Genomic DNA, 16,913 nt, shown 5'->3' on the forward strand with positions numbered 1-16,913 from the left:
CAAGGGAGGACATGGCTGCGCACCACGGCAGTGTCTGCAGAGGTGGGGCATTCGTCCCCACGCTCTAGGCTTCTTATACAAATTAGATATAGGTGAAGCCACCCATTAAGCAACTCAGCCTTTCTGGGATTATTTGGGTTGCCTCTGGGTCCACTAAACCCAGTTAATTTTCCCCAAGCCCCCTCCGAGTTCAAGGAGGCTCCCTCCCCTCCTCCTCCCACACGCTTCTCCCAGCCTCCCTGACTCCTGTGCTCTGGGATCTGCTCCCCACCATGGGGTGAGGAAGCCGAACGGCATGGTGACGCAGCTGCCCTGCAAGCAGCCACATCATGGGCTGGAGATGCCACTGTCCGCTCGGTTTAATCATCAATTCGCTCCCTGCCAGGAAGTCCTTTCTGACCTGGTTTGCCCCTCAGTCCCTCGGGCTCGGACCTAGTGCCTGCGGCAGGACAGCCATGGCCGCCAACTCCACCAGCGACCTCCATGCTCCGGGCACACAGCTGAGCGTGGCTGACATCATTGTCATCACCATGTATTTTGCTCTGAATGTGGCCGTGGGCATATGGGTAAGGGGAACTGTGGTGGTGGCGGCCAACTGGGCTCTCAGGGTGGGTGCTTGGGATGGGAACCGGGGTCCAGCATGTCCCTGTGGTGTCAGCATTGGTCCCACCTGGTGGCCTGGTGATCCTTGTGGTCCTCCTCCCAGCCTGGGGCAGATTTGCTTGGAGACCTTGACCAAGCCCCTTTCTCTATTTGGGTAACGGTGTCTCCATCTGTAAAGTGAGGAGAAGGAAAGTCTCTGTAACAGGTAACTGGGCTTTTGTGCTGCTGCCCAGTTGGAGTCCTTGGGTGTGGCCATCAGCCTCCTGGTCCCAGTCTCCATGGTGTCAGTGACTCCCATCTGCTTGAACAACAGGCTCCCAGGGATTCCCTGGCTGCACCCAGAGCTGCTAGATCAGAATCCAGAGGAAGGGAGGGCCCTGGGAGCTAGGGGTCTTTATTTTTAACAAGCTCCCTGGGATTATATCCTGTGGCCTAGCTCTAGATCGTAAGCCGGTTCTTTCTCCTTTTGTAAGAGTGAGAAGTGACAGTGATCTGACCCCACGCACAGATTCCAGGGGCAGCGGGGCCCTTGGAGACAGGCTGTCTCATGTGCAGATGGAGAAGCCAAGGCTCTGGCCCTGCGGCGAGGGATGGGCTCCCCTTTGGTCTATCGTGGAAGCCTTCCTGAGGGAAGGTAGACACAGCCTGGTCCAGGTCACCTGCTCCACACTTAGTGCCTGGAGGTTGGGCTCCACTTCCTTAGTCTCAGAGGTCCCCAGGCCGGCATCCCTGAGCCCTGACAGTCTCCTGGGGAGAATGAATACTCCTTCTTTTTTTTTTTTTTTTAACTGAGATGGAGTCTAGCACTGTCACCCAGGCGGGAATGCAGTGGTGACATCTTGGCTCACTTCAACCTCCACCTCCTGGGTTCAAACAATTCTCCTGCCTCAGCCTCCCAAGTAGCTGGGATTACAGGCGTCCACCACCACGCCCAGGTAATTTTTTTGTATTTTTAGTAGATACAGGGTTTCACTATGTTGGCCAGGCTGGTCTCGCACTCCTGACCTCATGATTTGACCGCCTTGTCTTCCGAAAGTGCTGGAATTACAGGCGAGAGCCGCCGCACCCGGCCGAGTAACCCTTCTTATCTACCATAACCCCTGGCCTAAGCATGAAGTCCTGGCAAACAGGAGACTGGTCACGTCCCCTCAGTTTTCTGAGCCTCAGTGTTCTGATCTGTGACATGGAGACACCACCTACCTGGGGTAAGGTCTGCTATCAAGAGGCCCGCACAGGACCAGACCTTGCTGCTGCCATTGGTTCTACAGTGGCAGTGGTGGTGGTGGTGGTTGTGGCAGTGGTGATCATAATAGTAGCAGCCGCAGTCACTAAAATTAATTATCACAGATTGGATTTCAAAAATCTAAATCCCCAAATCTGAAACATTTTGAAACATCAACATGATGCTCAAAGCAAATGCTCACTGGAGCATCTCAGATTTTAGATTTTTGGGTTGGGGATGCTTCACTGGCAGGTATTCTGCAAATATCCCCAAATCTGAAAGAGTCTGAAATTCAAAACTCTTCTGGTTCCAAGTATTTCGGATAAGGGCTCCTCAACCTGTATGTGATTAAATATTAACTCACAAGTAGCCCAGTGCTGGCCATCGGCAAAGCCAAGTTCAAGTCTCGGCTCTGCTCTGTGTACTTAAGTCAAGTCACTTAACCTCTGTGGTCTTCAGTTTCCTCAAACACACAATGTGGGTTTCTGTGCAGCCCACATCTCAGGGCTGTTCCAAGGAGCAAGAGGCCAATGGAAGTGAAAATCTGTTGCAAACTGTAATGTGCTATATTCCTGTGAGAGTTGGTGGCTAGAATTCAATGGAAGAGGTGCCCACGTGGGGCAGAACAGGCAGTGGATGGTTTCTGGATGAGGGGAGGTAAGGGCCAGGTAAGATCTGAGAGGGAAAGAGGAGGGGAGACAAGGCTGTCCTGGCTAGCACAGGTGAGGTATTTCGTCAGAAGTGCACATCTAAGAAAGATGTTCTGGGCACCTGAGGCCAGGCCCTTTGTAGCCCAGTGACTTGGGCCACCAGCCCTTGTTGCCCACGACCCACCTTTCCTAGCTCAGCCTTGCTGTTTGCAGGTTGGTGCCCCTGGCAGTAGGGCTGTAGGAGTTCTGCCCTGTCCCTCCAAGCAGGCCAGGCTGGCCCAGTGGGGAGTGGCTGGCCAGAGAGCAGTGAGCACATCCAGAAAAGATCAGAACCAGACAGGGAGGATGCTGGAGCAGCATCCCACAGGGAGAAGCAGACAGAGCAAGCCAGGCAGGTGCAGCCCTGCAAAGACTCTCCCTGCCTGGGAGAGTCTGCGGCACAAGCCTTTAAGGAAGAGATGTTCCTGGAGGAGGGGACTTTGAGATGAGCCTTTGCATTCATTGAAGTATCTGTTAGCAAGTGACAGAAAACTACTTTCAAATGAGCTCTAAGATTATAGGAAATGTAGGGCAGGCGCAGTGGCTCACTCCTGTAATTCCAGCACTTTGGGCAGTTGAGGCGGGTGGATCACGAGGTCAGGAGCTCGAAACCAGCCTGGCCAGCATGATGAAACTCCATCTCTACTAATAACGCAAAAATTAGTCGGGCACCTGTAATCCCAGCTACTCGGGAAGCTGAGGCAGGAGAATCGCTTGAAACCAGAAGGCAGAGGTTGCAGTGAGCTGAAATCACGCCACTGCACTCCAGCGTGGGCAAAAAAGTGAAAGTCTATCTCAAAAAAAAAGAATACAGGAAATGTAATTGTGTCCAGCAACAGAAAGGGCTTCAGGTGCAGTATGATCCAGGTTCACAGCATTATTAAGGATACAGCTATACCTCACTGTGGTTCTCCTAGCCTCCATCCATGTGTAGCTCTGTCCTAAGCCAGCTCCCCTCATTTCCTGATGTGAAATGACCAGCCCAGTGATTGAGCCTGAGTTAAAATCCAGGCTGCACCACTTGCTAGATGGGTGTGTTTTCATCTCTGAGACCATCAGGTTCCTCATTGGTAACGTGGCACCTACTTCATAGAGCTGTTGCGAGGACTAAGAACTCCACACAGGTCAAGCAGTTGAAGCCAATTCTGGCATAGGGGGTCCTCGGGGAGGCTTAAATGGGTATATGTGGCCCCCAGCAACTGCCAGCAGCCCCCAGATCCCTGGATATAAGAAGGCAACTGACAATGCCCACTATAGGCTTGAAAGATGAGAAGTGTTAGGAAAAAGCACTGGCTGTAACCATAGATGCTCTGAAGTTGTGCAGTGCACACCGTACACATCTGGATATGGCCATCCTGGCAAAGATGGTGAGCCTTCAGACTATGCTGCATTTAGTATGGCAAGATCACAGCACACAAAGAGAAAGTGGTGGGAGCTGGAGCTGGAGCTGGAGCTGGAGAGAAACAGGCAGGAGCCACATCAAAAGTTCTGAAATGGGTGTGGTGGTGTCCACGTGGTTCCTGCTACTCAGGAAGCTGAGACGGGGAGATCACATGAGCCCAGGAGTTCAAGACCAGCCTGGGCAACATAATGAGACCCTGTCTTAAAAGTAAAAATAAATAGGCTGGGCGCGGTGGCTCATGCCTGTAATCCCAGCCCTTTGGGAGGTCGAGGCAGACGGATCACCTGAGTATACTTGGGAGTTCGGGACCAGCCTGACCAACATGGAGAAACTCCGCCTCTACTAAAAATACAAAATTAGCCAGGCGTGGTGGCGCATGCCTATAATCACAGCTACTAAGGAGACTAAGGCAGGAGAATCGCTTGAACCCGGGAGGCAGAGGTTGCGGTGAACCAAGATCACGCCATTACACTCCAGCCTGGGCAACGAGAGAGAAACTCTGTCTCAAAATAAATAAACAAATAAATAATAGATAAATAAAACTTTGAATGGTGTGTCCATACAATGAAGCCTAATCATTTTGAGTATAGGGCAGGGCAATTAATTCAGGAAGAAAGAGGCCTGCATATTGATGGATATATTTTGTGATCCAGCCTTACGTATGTTCTGAAAAGAAATACAAAATATATGTCTAAATACCTGTCCTGTGCCCCTCTTTTCAAATTCTTCTGTTTTTTCCTTTTTTCTTTTTTTCTTTTTTGAGACAGAGTCTTGCTCTGCAGCCCAGGCTGGAGGGCAGTGGCGCCATCGTGGCTCACTGCAGCCTTGACTTCCTGGGCTCAAGTGATCCCCCTACCTCAGCCTCTCTAGTAGCTGGGGTTACAAGCATGCACCACCATGTCCAACTAATTTTAAAACTTTTTATAGAGATGGAGTCCCACTATGTTCCCCAGGCTGGTCTTGAATCCCTGGCTTGAGCAACCCTCCTTCCTTGGCCTCCCAAAGTGTTGAGATTACAGACATGAGCCACCATGCCCAGATGATTTAACTTCAATTTCTCCCATCCAAATAGCACTAAGGAGGGGCTTGAAAAATCCATGTACCGGCCAGGCGCAGTGGCTCATGCCTGTAATCCCAGCACTTTGGGAGGCTGAGGAGGGCATATCACGAAGTCAGAAGATCGACACCATCCTGGCCAACGTGGTGAAACCCCGTCTCTACTAAAAATACAAAAAATTAGCCGGGCGTGGTGGCGGGCACCTGTGGTCCCAGCTACTCGGGAGGCTGAGGCAGGAGAATGGCATGAACCCAGGAGGCGGAGCTTGAAGTGAGCCGAGATCGCGCCACTGCACTCCAGCCTGGGCGACAGTGCAAGACTCCATCTCAAAAAAAAAAGAAAAAAGAAAAATCCATGTACTCACTGAGTCTTATCGAACACTTACCAGATGCCAGGCACCATTCTCAGCATGCTACATGTATTAACCCACTAAAGCTCATAAAAACCCTCTGAGCGTTGGGAAGCCAATGCCGGCGGATCACATGAGGTCAGGAATTAGAGACCAGCCTGGCCAACATAGCGAAACTCCCTCTCTACCAAAAACACAAAAAATTAGCCAGGTGAGGTGGTGTGCAGCTGTAATCCTAGCTGCTCTGGAGGCTGAGGCAGGAGAATCACTCGAACCCCGGAGGTGAACGTCTCCGTGAGCTGAGATCCTGTCACTGCATTCCAGCCTGGGTGATGGAGTGAGACTCTGTCAAAAAACAAAACAAAACAAAATTCATGAAGGAAGAGCTTCTTAGGGCCACGTTACAGAGGAAGAAACCAAGGCACGTGCATTCAGTAACTCGCCCAAGGTAACATGGCCAGGAAGCAGAGAAGACAGGATTTTACTCCCAGACATTCTGATTGCAGATTTTTTATTCCATCTACATGGAGGACAAAATTCTACACTCCCCTGAAACCAAAGACATGTGGGAATACGTGGGTAAGGAACTAACTGCTTCTGTTCTTTTTATAAAAGTTGAGATGAAATTTACATAATATACAATTCATCATTTTAACAATTTTAATTAATTTATTTATTTAGTGACGGAGTCTCACTCTGTCGCCAGGCTGGAGTACAGTGGCGCGGTCTTGGCTCACTGCAACCTCCACTCCCGGGTTCAAGCAATTCTCCTGCCTCAGCCTCCCGAGTAGCTGGGACTACAGGCACCTGCCACCTCACCCAGCTAATTTTTGTATTTTTAGTAGAGACAGGGTTTCAACATGTTGGCCAGGATGGTCTCGATCTCGACCTCGTGATCCACTCGCCTCAGCCTCCCAAAGTGCTGGGATTACAGGCGTGAGACACCGCGCCTGCCCATTTTAACCATTTTAAAGTGTGCAATTCATGGCATTTCGTACATTTGCAATGTTGGGCAACCATTACCTGTAGCTAGCTCCAAAACATTTTCGTCATTCCAAATGGATACCCTGTCCCCATAAGCAGTCAAGCATCGTTCTTTCTGTCCCCCAGCCCCTGGCAACCACTCATCTGCTTTCTATCTCTATAAATGTGCCTGTTCTGGACATGTCATATAAATGGAATCATACAATTCGTGGCCTTTTGTGTCTGTCTCTGTTGATGAAGCATTGTGTTGTCAAGGTCCATCAAAGTTGGGCATGCGTCAGAGCTTCATTCCCAAGATATCTGTTGTTTTTTGAGATAGGATTTCACTCTGTTGCTCAGGCTGGAGTGCAGTGGCATAGTCACTGCTCACTGCATCATCCACCTCCTGGGCTCAAGTGATTCTCCCACCTCAGCCTCCTAAGTAGCTGGGGCCACAGGTGTGTGCCACCACACCTTGCATTTTTTGTAGACCTGGGGTCTCACTGTGTTGCCCAGTCTGGTCTCAAACTGCTCAGCTCAAGTGATCTGCTTGCCTCAGCCTCCCAAAGTGCTGGGATTACAGGCATGAGCTACGGCACTCAGCAGAACTTCATTCCTATTGAAGACTGAATAATATTCCTTTATATAGGATACACCACATTTTGTTTATTTACTCATCAGTCAACAGAAATGTTGGTTGTTTTCACTTTTGGCTATCATGAATAATGCTGCTATGAACGTTCGTGTACAAGTTTTTGAGTGGATGTGTATTTTCAGTTCTCGTGGACGTGTACCTAGGAGTGGAACTTCTGGGTCATATGGTGATTCCATGCGTAACTTTTTGAGGAGCTGCCATGCCGTTTCCGCAGCAGCAGTCCCATTCTACTTCCCACCAGCAGTGCACGAGCTTCCAACTCCTGTCTCCTCTTTCTCTTCTTGCAGTCCTCTTGTCGGGCCAGCAGGAACACGGTGAATGGCTACTTTCTAGCAGGCCGGGACATGACGTGGTGGCCGGTGAGTGCACCCTGACTTCTCACACACCCCACTTTGTCCGTGGAGCTGTGTCTGATCTCTAGGTCACCTGGCACCTGCATCTCTGAGCCAGTCCAATTCAGTGGAACAGACCGGAGGCTGGCAGAAGGTCCCCAAGTGAGGGGCATAGGTCTGAGCTGCTAGAAATTGTGTAAGGAGCAGGGGCTTTGGAGTCTGAAACTTACATCCACTCCTTAGCTGTGCAGCTAGTCATGGGTAGAACTCACACCCTGGGCTCCTCATCCGTGAGGTGGGGCTAGGACCCCGCTTAGGTTTGTGAGGATGAAGGAGAAGCTGTCAGGCCCAGGATGGGGCCGGTGCAGGGAGCCTGCCGCTGATGCATTTCCCTTTCTCTCCTCCAGATCGGAGCCTCCCTCTTCGCCAGCAGCGAGGGCTCTGGCCTCTTCATTGGACTGGCGGGCTCAGGCGCGGCAGGAGGTCTGGCCGTGGCAGGCTTCGAGTGGAATGTGAGTCCTGGAGGACAGGCAGCCTGTGGGAGGGCCAGGGCACAGGGTGCGGACACAGCCCTGGAAGGGGGCAGCTCCCAGTGGCTGATGTCAGCCCACCTGGGCCAAATCCTGTCTTCAGAATACCAAGGTGCTGGATGGCACGACTGGCAGGGAGCTGTGGGCCTTTCCCCAGACTCAGAGAGGAGAAGGAGCCACCCAGGATCTCATGGCTAGTCAGGAAGGGCGGGGGGAAGCCAGGCCTCCAGGTGGCTCTGTCTGCTGTGTCTCTGGAGCAGAGCTGTGGGAGCTGCACCTGCAGTCCTCACCTGCCTCTGTCCCCACAGGCCACGTACGTGCTGCTGGCACTGGCATGGGTGTTCGTGCCCATCTACGTCTCCTCAGAGGTGAGTCTACTCATGAGGCCTCCAGCCGGGGGGCTGGGCCTTGGTCCAAGTTGATGGTAGTAATGGGCAAGACCACCATGGCCTCACATCAGGAGTTGGTGAACTCTTAGGGCTGGGTTTGCTATTAGCCCAACTAACATTTCTATCAACCCACTAAGGTGGGTCCCCTCGGACCTCAGCCTGGGGGCTGTGTTGGCTGGTTCCCACGGCCCTGAGTGCTGCATCTCAGGAACAATGTCTCATCCAGCAGGGCACATAGGCTACACACCTGGGCCACGCACCTGGTTTGCACACCTGGCCCACACACCTGGGTAGCATACCTGGGCTGTACACCTGGGTGGCATATCTGAATGGCACATCTGGCTGCACCATTCTCGACTCTGCCCACTCCTTCAGCCCTGGCCATGCAGCCACTAAGTCCAGTCAACTCCACTTCCCGGATGTCTCTCAGCCTGTCCCCAGCTCTGCCCCTCGCAGCCACCTCCCTCATCCAGCCTCATCATAGTACACCTGGATTTGTCAGAACAGCCTCTAAACTTGTCCCTCTGTCTCCAGCCACGGCCCCTCCAATCCATTCCTCATCTCAGCCCTAAAGAGCCAGTCTTGGGATCTCAGCCTGCCACTCCCCTGCCTGACACCCTCGGGATGCAGTTGGAGCAGCCTGGGATTCAAGGACGGGTGCTGAGGCTGTAAGGGGTCAGTGCTTGGGCCTTGCCCTTGAGAGGCTCACAGCTGCTTTGTGGCGGTGGGAGAGGCAGAGTGACTGAGACAGGCCCTGTCTGGAGCGCTGGGCGTCGTCTGGGGGAAGCTTAGCCCCTACCCATGTGCCTCCCCAGATCGTCACCTTACCTGAGTACATTCAGAAGCGTTACGGAGGCCAGCGGATCCGCATGTACCTGTCTGTCCTGTCCCTGCTACTGTCTGTCTTCACCAAGATATCGGTGAGCTGCCCCCCGCTCTCTGCTGGCATAGCCTGGAACATCCCCAATCTGTGAGCCCCTCAAGTGGACCTGACATCTTTTCATTCATCTCTGTCTTGTTTAACAGCTGGGCAAACTGAGGCCCAGAGAGGGGCAATGACTTACCTGGGGTCACACAGCGAGTCTGGACAGGTGGTCCAGGGCCCCCAGGGTGGAGGCTCAGCAGCCAGCCCTAGTCAGGGACAGAACACAACCTGGTGACCTCTGCTTTGCCTCAGGTTCTAGACACAGAGTGTTAGGGTGGTTCTCGGTCTGAGGTCAGTACTGGGGCCGACACAGGGGTGAGCCAGGACCTCCCACTAGGGGGCGCCAAAAGCCCACGTGGTCTTGGCCCTGTCTGGTCTGCACTGAGCTGACCTGCCTCTCACCCCAAGGCTGGTGGGCTCCATCACTGACACCTATCCTTGGGGGCCTGGCCCTGCCCCACTGGCATATTAAGAGCGGGAGCACACCTCGAATGTCAGGGTCAGAGGAAGCATAGAGCTCATCTTGTCCAAGCCTCTGACTTTACAGAGAGGGAAACTAAGGCCCAGGAAGGGGAAGATTATCCCAACCCTCCTGGTGACCTTGTGGCAACACCAGGCCTTTCGCTCTCACTCCAAGTCCCTGGGGGCAGCCAGCTTCATCCAGTCCCAGGCTTCTGAAGGAGCTTCAGTCCTGAGGCTGCCTGATTCTGAGGTGGCCGACACTAGCCCCTGAGACCCAAGCCTCCCTGTGCCTGGGGCTCCTCCCTTGTAAGGAGGGGCAGCAGACCCTGTCTCCCAGGGTTCCTGTGAGGCCGGTGAGGGCTGCTGTGTCTGTGGGAAGTGCTCTGTGAGGCCTGGCTTTCCCTCAGAGGCAAATGGCCTCCTGGGCCGTCTTCATTCAGCTCTGGGACTAGGAAAGCCCAGAAGAGGCGTCGATTTAGTGGAGGGAATGGAGGCGCAGGAGAGGTAGAGGCCTCGCTGGTCAACCAGGAGCTGTGGGCAGGATTACCTGGAAAGAGGGCCCTGAAAGGGTCCATCCAGATCCCCCACTGGGCCTCCATCTGCACTGGCGTTGCTGGGTGACTCTGAGGGGTTCCCAGAGTGTCTCATCCTTCTTGTGGGCAGGTCTCGGGGGTGGCCAGCAGCAAACCCTGGGCCACAGTCTTCGCCAGATGCCCTTGGCATACTGTAGGAGGTTTGCTTTCCCTGCGAGCCCTTTAGAGTCCCGAGGGACTTGGACTTGGCCTGCCCTTAAGGCTGAGTTTAGAGTTTTCCACTCATATTCTCCCTTCCTCTCCCACATTTCTTGGTCTCCACCCCACCCCATGCCAGCCACCTCCCTGGAAGCCAGAGATACAGAAATAAACAAGACCTGGCCCCGGCCTGCCAGGGGCTGGCACTGCAGTGAGCAATAGATGGATGCATGGGACAGGCATGAAGCTCAGAAGAGGACACAGCGGGGCTTGCTGGGGGTGGCATTTGAGTTGGGCTCTGATGGAGACAGGGATGCCGATGGGGAGCAAATGACAAAGAGAGAAGTGAGAAGAGGCAGGATGTGTCGGGGTGGTCGGGTCTGGAGCCCTAGACTGTAGGGATCACTGAGTCACACACTTCTGGGGACCAGATAAAAAACAGTGTGGGGAGAAGCTGGGAGTGAGTAATAGGCAGTAGTCGGGACAAAGGCAAACCAGAGAACATGCCTCAGCATTCACACACGACAGGCCCGTTGCCACATTTGCCTCTCAGCTGCCAGTTTTCAGCGTCTGGCCTGCAGTGAGAGATGAGGTGAGGGAGGTCTGATTGTAAGAGGTTGAAGTATCCAGGGGGCCCAGGTGGAGCCGGGGTGGTGTTTAAGTAGGATAGTGACATAGTCGTGTTTGTACTTTGTGCTCTCTGGAATCTTCCAGAGGGTGGACTGGAGGGGAGAGAGACAAGAGGAGGCCAGGCCTGTGAGGAGGCCCCAGGTAGGTCTGGTGAGGCAGGGAGGCTGAGCCGCGGGCACAGGGTTTCACCCTGCTGGCTTCTCTGCGGTGGAGCTTATACCTCACACGGAGTCCTGAAAGTGGATGGCTTGGGCGGGACTTCTAGAAAGGCAGAGGGGGCCGGCACGGTGGCTCGCGCCTGTAATCCTAGCACTTTGGGAGGCTGAGGTGGGCGGATTGCCTGAGTTCAGGAGTTAAAGACTAGCCTGGTTTGGAGGCCGAGACGGGCGGATCACCTGAGGTCAGGAGTTCGAGACCAGCCTGACCAACACGGTGAAGCCCCCGTCTCTACTAAAAATACAAAATTAGCCAGGCGTGGTGGCGCATGCCTGTAATCCCAACTATTCGGGAGGCTGAGGCAGGGGAATCGCTTGTACCCACGACGTGGAGGTTGCGGTGAGCCGAGATCGCACCATTGCACTCTAGCCTGGGCAACAAGAGCAACACTCAGTCTCAAAAAAAAAGAAAGAAAAGACTAGCCTGGGCAACACGATGAAACGCCATCTCTACTAAAATGCACAAAATTAGCCACATGTAGTGACGTGTGCCTGTAGTCCCAGATACTCAGGAGGTTGAGGCAGGAGAACTACTTGAACCGGGGAGGTAGAGGTTACAGTGAGCTGAGTCTCCAAAAAAAAAAATTTAAAAAGCAGAAAGAAGAGCTCAGTGAAGTGAGAGGATCTTAGGGACAATCTTGTCCGGCTCTCTGAGTTTACAGATGACACAACTGAGGTCCAGGTCACAGTGAGTCAGGCAGGGACTACTGTTAGAACCCAGGCCTTGGCCAGGTGTGGTGGCTCAAGCCTGTAATCCCAGCACTTTGGGAGGCCGAGACGGGCGGATCACGAGGTCAGGAGATCGAGACCATCCTGGCTAACACCGTGAAACCCCGTCTCTATTAAAAAATACAAAAAACTAGCCGGGCGAGGTGGCGGCGCCTGTAGTCCCAGCTACCCGGGAGGCTGAGGCAGGAGAATGGCGTGAACCCGGGAGGTGGAGCTTGCAGTGAGCTGAGATCCGGCCACAGCACTCCAGCCTGGGTGACAGAGCGAGACTCTGTCTCAAAAAAAAAAAAAAAAAAAACCCAGGCCTGTGCCTCCCGGCCAAGAGGCCCAACCTCGGCCCTGCTGCCCTGAAGCAGCCAGGACGTGGCCCTTCAAACTCCACTTTGTGTGATGGGAGTGATTCAGTTTACCCAACTATAAAGCAGTGAGCACCCACTCACATCAAGGCTGGGCTTCAGAACCAACGCTGGGGCTGCCTAGATGAAGCAGAGGACGAAGCTTGAGGAACGCTAATCGCTGGGCTTGGCTGCAAGCGGACTGGTACCCTGGCTGTTTGAAGTGCACGCACCCAGGCGGTCCCCAGAGGCCCTGACCTCACTGGGCTGTGCCCCAGGAATGCCTCATGTGTCTGCGCGTCCAGCACCTGTCCCAGCCACTGCCTGTGTAGACAGAGATCTTAGGGTACCTGCTGCCATCCCTCAGGCAGGGGCACTGGCCACAGGAGGACCCGCGATGGCAGGGCATGGAGAATCACCGCCCTGACCCTCAGACGAAGGGACCCAAGTCCAGCTCCATCACTGTGGGGCTCTAGCCAGTCATTCAGCCTCTGGAACCGGGCGCGATGTCCCACGCCACTTGCAGTAAAGGTCCTCCACGGGGTCGCTTTGCGCCCTCACTGACCTCACCCCTCCCTCGCCCTGTTGCCCCCACCCGCTCCAGCCACACTGGCCTCTGCGCTTCCATGAACACACCAGGCATGTTCCTACCTCGAGGCCTTTGCATTTGCTGTGGCAGAAGGCCTGGAACCTTCTGCCTGGATATCCACGCGGCTCCCTCATGTCCCTCAAGTTTTTCCATTCTCTCCATCATCACCCCCGGCCCCGCAGGCCAGCCCCCTACCTCGCTCTGCCCCCATGGGCTGGGAATGCCTGCTGGCTGTGTGCTCTGTTGGTTCCCTTGCTCACAGGCACATCCCCAGGCTGGCCCGCATGCCTCGTGGGTCTAGGTGAGAGAATCTATGCCAGGGGTCAGCTCATTTTTTGTGCGAAGGGCCAGAGAGTAAATATTTTCAGCTTCACAGACCACATGGTCTCTGTCCTCACTCCTCAACTCTGCCCCTGGGGCCTGAAAGTGCCTGCAGACAATACTGCAAGGCATGACTGGGCCTGGCCTGCGGGTTCTGGGCTGCCACTCCCTGCCCTATGGAAAGCGCCTACTTACTGTGCACCTACTGTGTGCCAGGCCCTGGGTGAGCCCCCCACACCCATAGATGCTTTCTAGACATCTAGACAGAGGGGGTAAGGAAACAGACCAAGGAAATCATAAGAAATCATAAGAAATGGTAAAAATGTGATAAAAGAAGCAAACACGGTAGGGGGGTGGGGCAGAAATGGGGAGACAGGATCAGGGAGTGGGCTCACTGGAGACAGGGCAGTCTGGGGTGGAAATGCCAGCCTTGCTGCAGCCTCAGGGAAAGAGCTTGACAAGTCCAGGAGCGGGAAGCTGGTGGGGCTGGGGGTGCGTAGGGATATGGAGGGGCAGCGATGACCAAGAGCAGAGAGGCAATGGGGACCACTCAGAGCCTCTGGGCAGGGCCTCTGCTGGGTGGGGGTGCACCTTATTCCTGGAATGGTAGAAATGCAGAACCTGGCCGGGCGCAGTGGCTCACACCTGTAATCCCAGCACTTTGGGAGGCCAAGCTGGGGGGATCACCTGAGGTCAGGAGTTCGAGACCAGCCTGGCCAACATGGTTAAACCCTGTTTCTACTAAAAATACAAAAAGTTAGCCAGGCGTAGTGGCACACACCTGTAATCCCAGCTACTAGGGAGGCTGAGGCAGGAGAATCGTTTGAACCTGGGAGGCAGAGGTTTTTTTAAAAACAAAAACAAAACAGAAATGCAGAGCCCCAGGTTTTCCTTGCACAAGCCAAGTGCAGGAGGGACCAGCGAGGGGCTGGCAAGGGGACTGGGCCTAGGATGCGGTCAGTAGAGGTTTCAGGGAGTGGGTGTGCGTTTTGGAGACGGAATCCACAGGAGCGGCCTGTGGGTCACAGGCGGGGAGTGTGGCAAGGGGGAGCCCCAGAGGATGGTGATGGCCTCCATGGAAAGGGGCAAGGCTCAGGGGCAGAGGACACCAAAAAGATTTGGGAGAAATCATAGTCAACTCCTAGTGTCAGTGAGGGCTCAGCCCAGCTTCTCTGCTGTCCCACCAAGGATGGGCGATACAAGTTCCATGTGGGGGCCGGGCACGGTGGCTCAAGCCTGTAATCCCAGCACTTTGGGAGGCCGAGAGGGGCGGATCATGAGGTCAGGAGATCGAGACCATCCTGGCTAACACGGTGAAACCCCATCTCTACTAAAAAATACAAAAAACTAGCCAGGCGAGGTGGTGGGCAGCTGTAGTCCCAGCTACTCGGGAGGCTGAGGCAGGAGAATGGTCAAACCCGGGAGGCGGAGGTTGCAGTGAGCTGAGATCCGGCCACTGCACTCCATCCTGGGTGACAGAGCGAGACTCCGTTTCAAAAAAAACCAAAAAAATAAGTTCCATGTGGGAAGGTAGCCGAGAGGGGGCAGGGCAGGGGCCCAGGAGAGGGCAGCCGGAGCACCAGGACCGGTTTCCAGCCTTCTTCGGCCTCAGACACGTCCTTCAGTGAACGGTTTCCATCAACTGGGAGATGGAGTGAGGCTCCTTCATGCACATGGGGAGCTTAGGGTTCTCAGCTGTGCAGAGCCCATCAGATCAGCCCCATCCTGCACCACATGGCCCACACGTCCTCTCTCAGCCTTGCTCCCTCCCCGTGTACGGGGCTTCCGCCCTTGCAAGCCCCCAGTGATGGCTAGATGGTGCCAGGAGAGGAGTGGCCTTCTGCCAAAGTGTGCGCTCTCCGGGAGGGCCCCTGCCATGAGGTTCCTCCCCAGGACCTCGCAGGCCCCGGGGTCAGCCAGCAGGAAGGGCGCGTCCTTAAGCCCACCTCTTAGGACAGTGGGACTTTGACAAAGTCATTTCACTTCTCCATGCCCAGGTGCTCCCCACTGTGGAGTGGAGCGGATTATCACACCCACCTGGTAGAATGGGGGAGACCTGAAAGACATCAGGGCGGCATGTGGCCCAGTGGCACATTTGTCACTTGTCAAAAGTGGCCAGTCAGCAGGGCATCCTGGGGCACAACCAGGGCCGTGAAGGACCGGCAGGGTTTCTGGGTACAAGACGAAGGGAGGAACTGTGGGGGTCCTGCGTGGGGAGGAAGGAGCAGGGCGGTGGAAAGGACACTTTGTGCAGGGTGAGCGTGGGGCCACATCACAGGAGCAGGCGGGCGCCTCTGAACAGAGCTGGGAGTGGACCAGCTCCAGCCCCATGGGTGGCGGCCTAGAGTGAGGTCCTGGTTTGACCTGTGCCCCAGGAGCGGCCGTTCCTCGGGGATGCCGTTCCCTGGTGCAGTCTTGTTGATTTTGTTCCCAGTGTTTTGCCTCCATGGGCAAGTTCTTCTGCTCTTCAGGCCTTGACCTCCCCATCCGTGCCTTCTAGAAGCTGGAATAGACTCTGGGCCGGGCACGGTGGCTCACACCTGTAATCCCAGCACTTTGGGAGGCCAAGGTGGGTGGATCACCTGAGGTCAGGAGTTCGAGACCAGCCTGGCCAACATGGCAAAACCCCATCTCTACAAAAATACAAAATTAGCTGGGCGTGATGGTGCACACCTGTAGTCCCAGCTACTCAGGAGGCTGAGGCAGGAGAATCGCTTGAATCTGGGAGGCAGAGGTTGCAATGAGCTGAGATCACACCACTGCACTCCAGCCTAGGCGATAGAGCAAGACTCCGTTTCAAAAAAAAAAAAAAAGGCTGCAGTTGCTCCTGGGTCACTGGAGAGGGAGGCACAGAGGAGAGTTGGCTATCTCAGACGATCCCAGGGGGCATCCCGTGCCAGGGTGACGGGGTGGAGGGGCTGCAGGGTGCCGGCAGGTATGGAGGGGCTGGGTGGCTGGCTATGTGTGCTCCACACCCACTTCCCCATGTCACAGATCAGGGTCACTGAGGTTCAGGGGGTAAAGTGGCCAGCTCAAAGCCATGCAGCTGGGACACAGCAGACCAGGGACACAGAGACAGGGCTGTGTGGCTCTTGGCATCCATCAGGCTGAAGCTTGCCCGGACCCACAGAGAAGAGTGCTCAGGCTGCAGGAAGGGTTGGATAGGGCTAGGTGATGTCTGACTTCCTCACCCGGGGGCTGCCTGGGAGTTGCAGGCAACTGCACACCTACTGGGCCTCTAGCAGCCCCAGCAGCAAACCTTCACTGGATGCCATGTAGGCTCCAGTCTATAGGGGAGACAGCAGTGAAAGGCCCACCCCACACCCTTGATCCTGCCGTTCCTGCACCTGCGGGACTTCTCTTCAGTCTTAGGGGCCTGCTGCCGTGGAAGGAAGGGCAGGAAGGAGGGAGGCAGGAGGGAGGGTGCATGAACAATAAACTCAAGGAGCAGAGGGGCTGGCACAGCTGTGTTTTGAAAGATGAGAAGCAGAGGCTGGAATGTTCCAGGGCAGAGGGAATCTGGTGAGCCGGTGAGCAAAGACCAGGAGGCAGCTAAGTTCTGGGCATGGGATGAAGGGCCATATGTCTGGTGTGGCTAGAGCCAGAGGCTGGGCACACAGACCCGGGTTCTGTCCAGAGGCAGCCAGGGTCCAGTGGGAGTCTGGAGCAGTGACTTTAGGACAGAAGCTTGCAGGCTGCTGTAGTGGGCCTTCTAGAAGCCTCCCGGTCCCTCTTGACCTTCCCTCTCCTGGCAACTCCAATCTCTGATACCTACTAGGGGCTGA

General features: G+C 54.8%; 1 protein-coding gene across 4 annotated transcripts in view; it reads left to right on the forward strand.

Moving 5' to 3' along the window:
• Positions 1-420: 420 nt before the first annotated feature.
• Positions 421-16,913, forward strand: part of SLC5A10 (solute carrier family 5 (sodium/sugar cotransporter), member 10) — a 68,665-nt gene continuing 52,172 nt past the window's right edge. For all 4 annotated transcript variants that reach the window (XM_011955007.1, XM_011955008.1, XM_011955010.1 and 1 more), the window contains exons 1-5: positions 421-566; positions 7,228-7,299; positions 7,680-7,784; positions 8,111-8,170; positions 9,007-9,111. In XM_011955007.1, the coding sequence (XP_011810397.1) occupies positions 456-566; positions 7,228-7,299; positions 7,680-7,784; positions 8,111-8,170; positions 9,007-9,111 (453 nt within the window). In that variant the 5' untranslated portion in view covers positions 421-455. The remainder of the gene's footprint in view (positions 567-7,227; positions 7,300-7,679; positions 7,785-8,110; positions 8,171-9,006; positions 9,112-16,913) is intronic.

This window comes from Colobus angolensis, unplaced genomic scaffold (genome assembly GCF_000951035.1).
Source record: "Colobus angolensis palliatus isolate OR3802 unplaced genomic scaffold, Cang.pa_1.0 Scaffold392, whole genome shotgun sequence".
Taxonomy (NCBI): Eukaryota; Metazoa; Chordata; class Mammalia; order Primates; family Cercopithecidae; genus Colobus; species Colobus angolensis.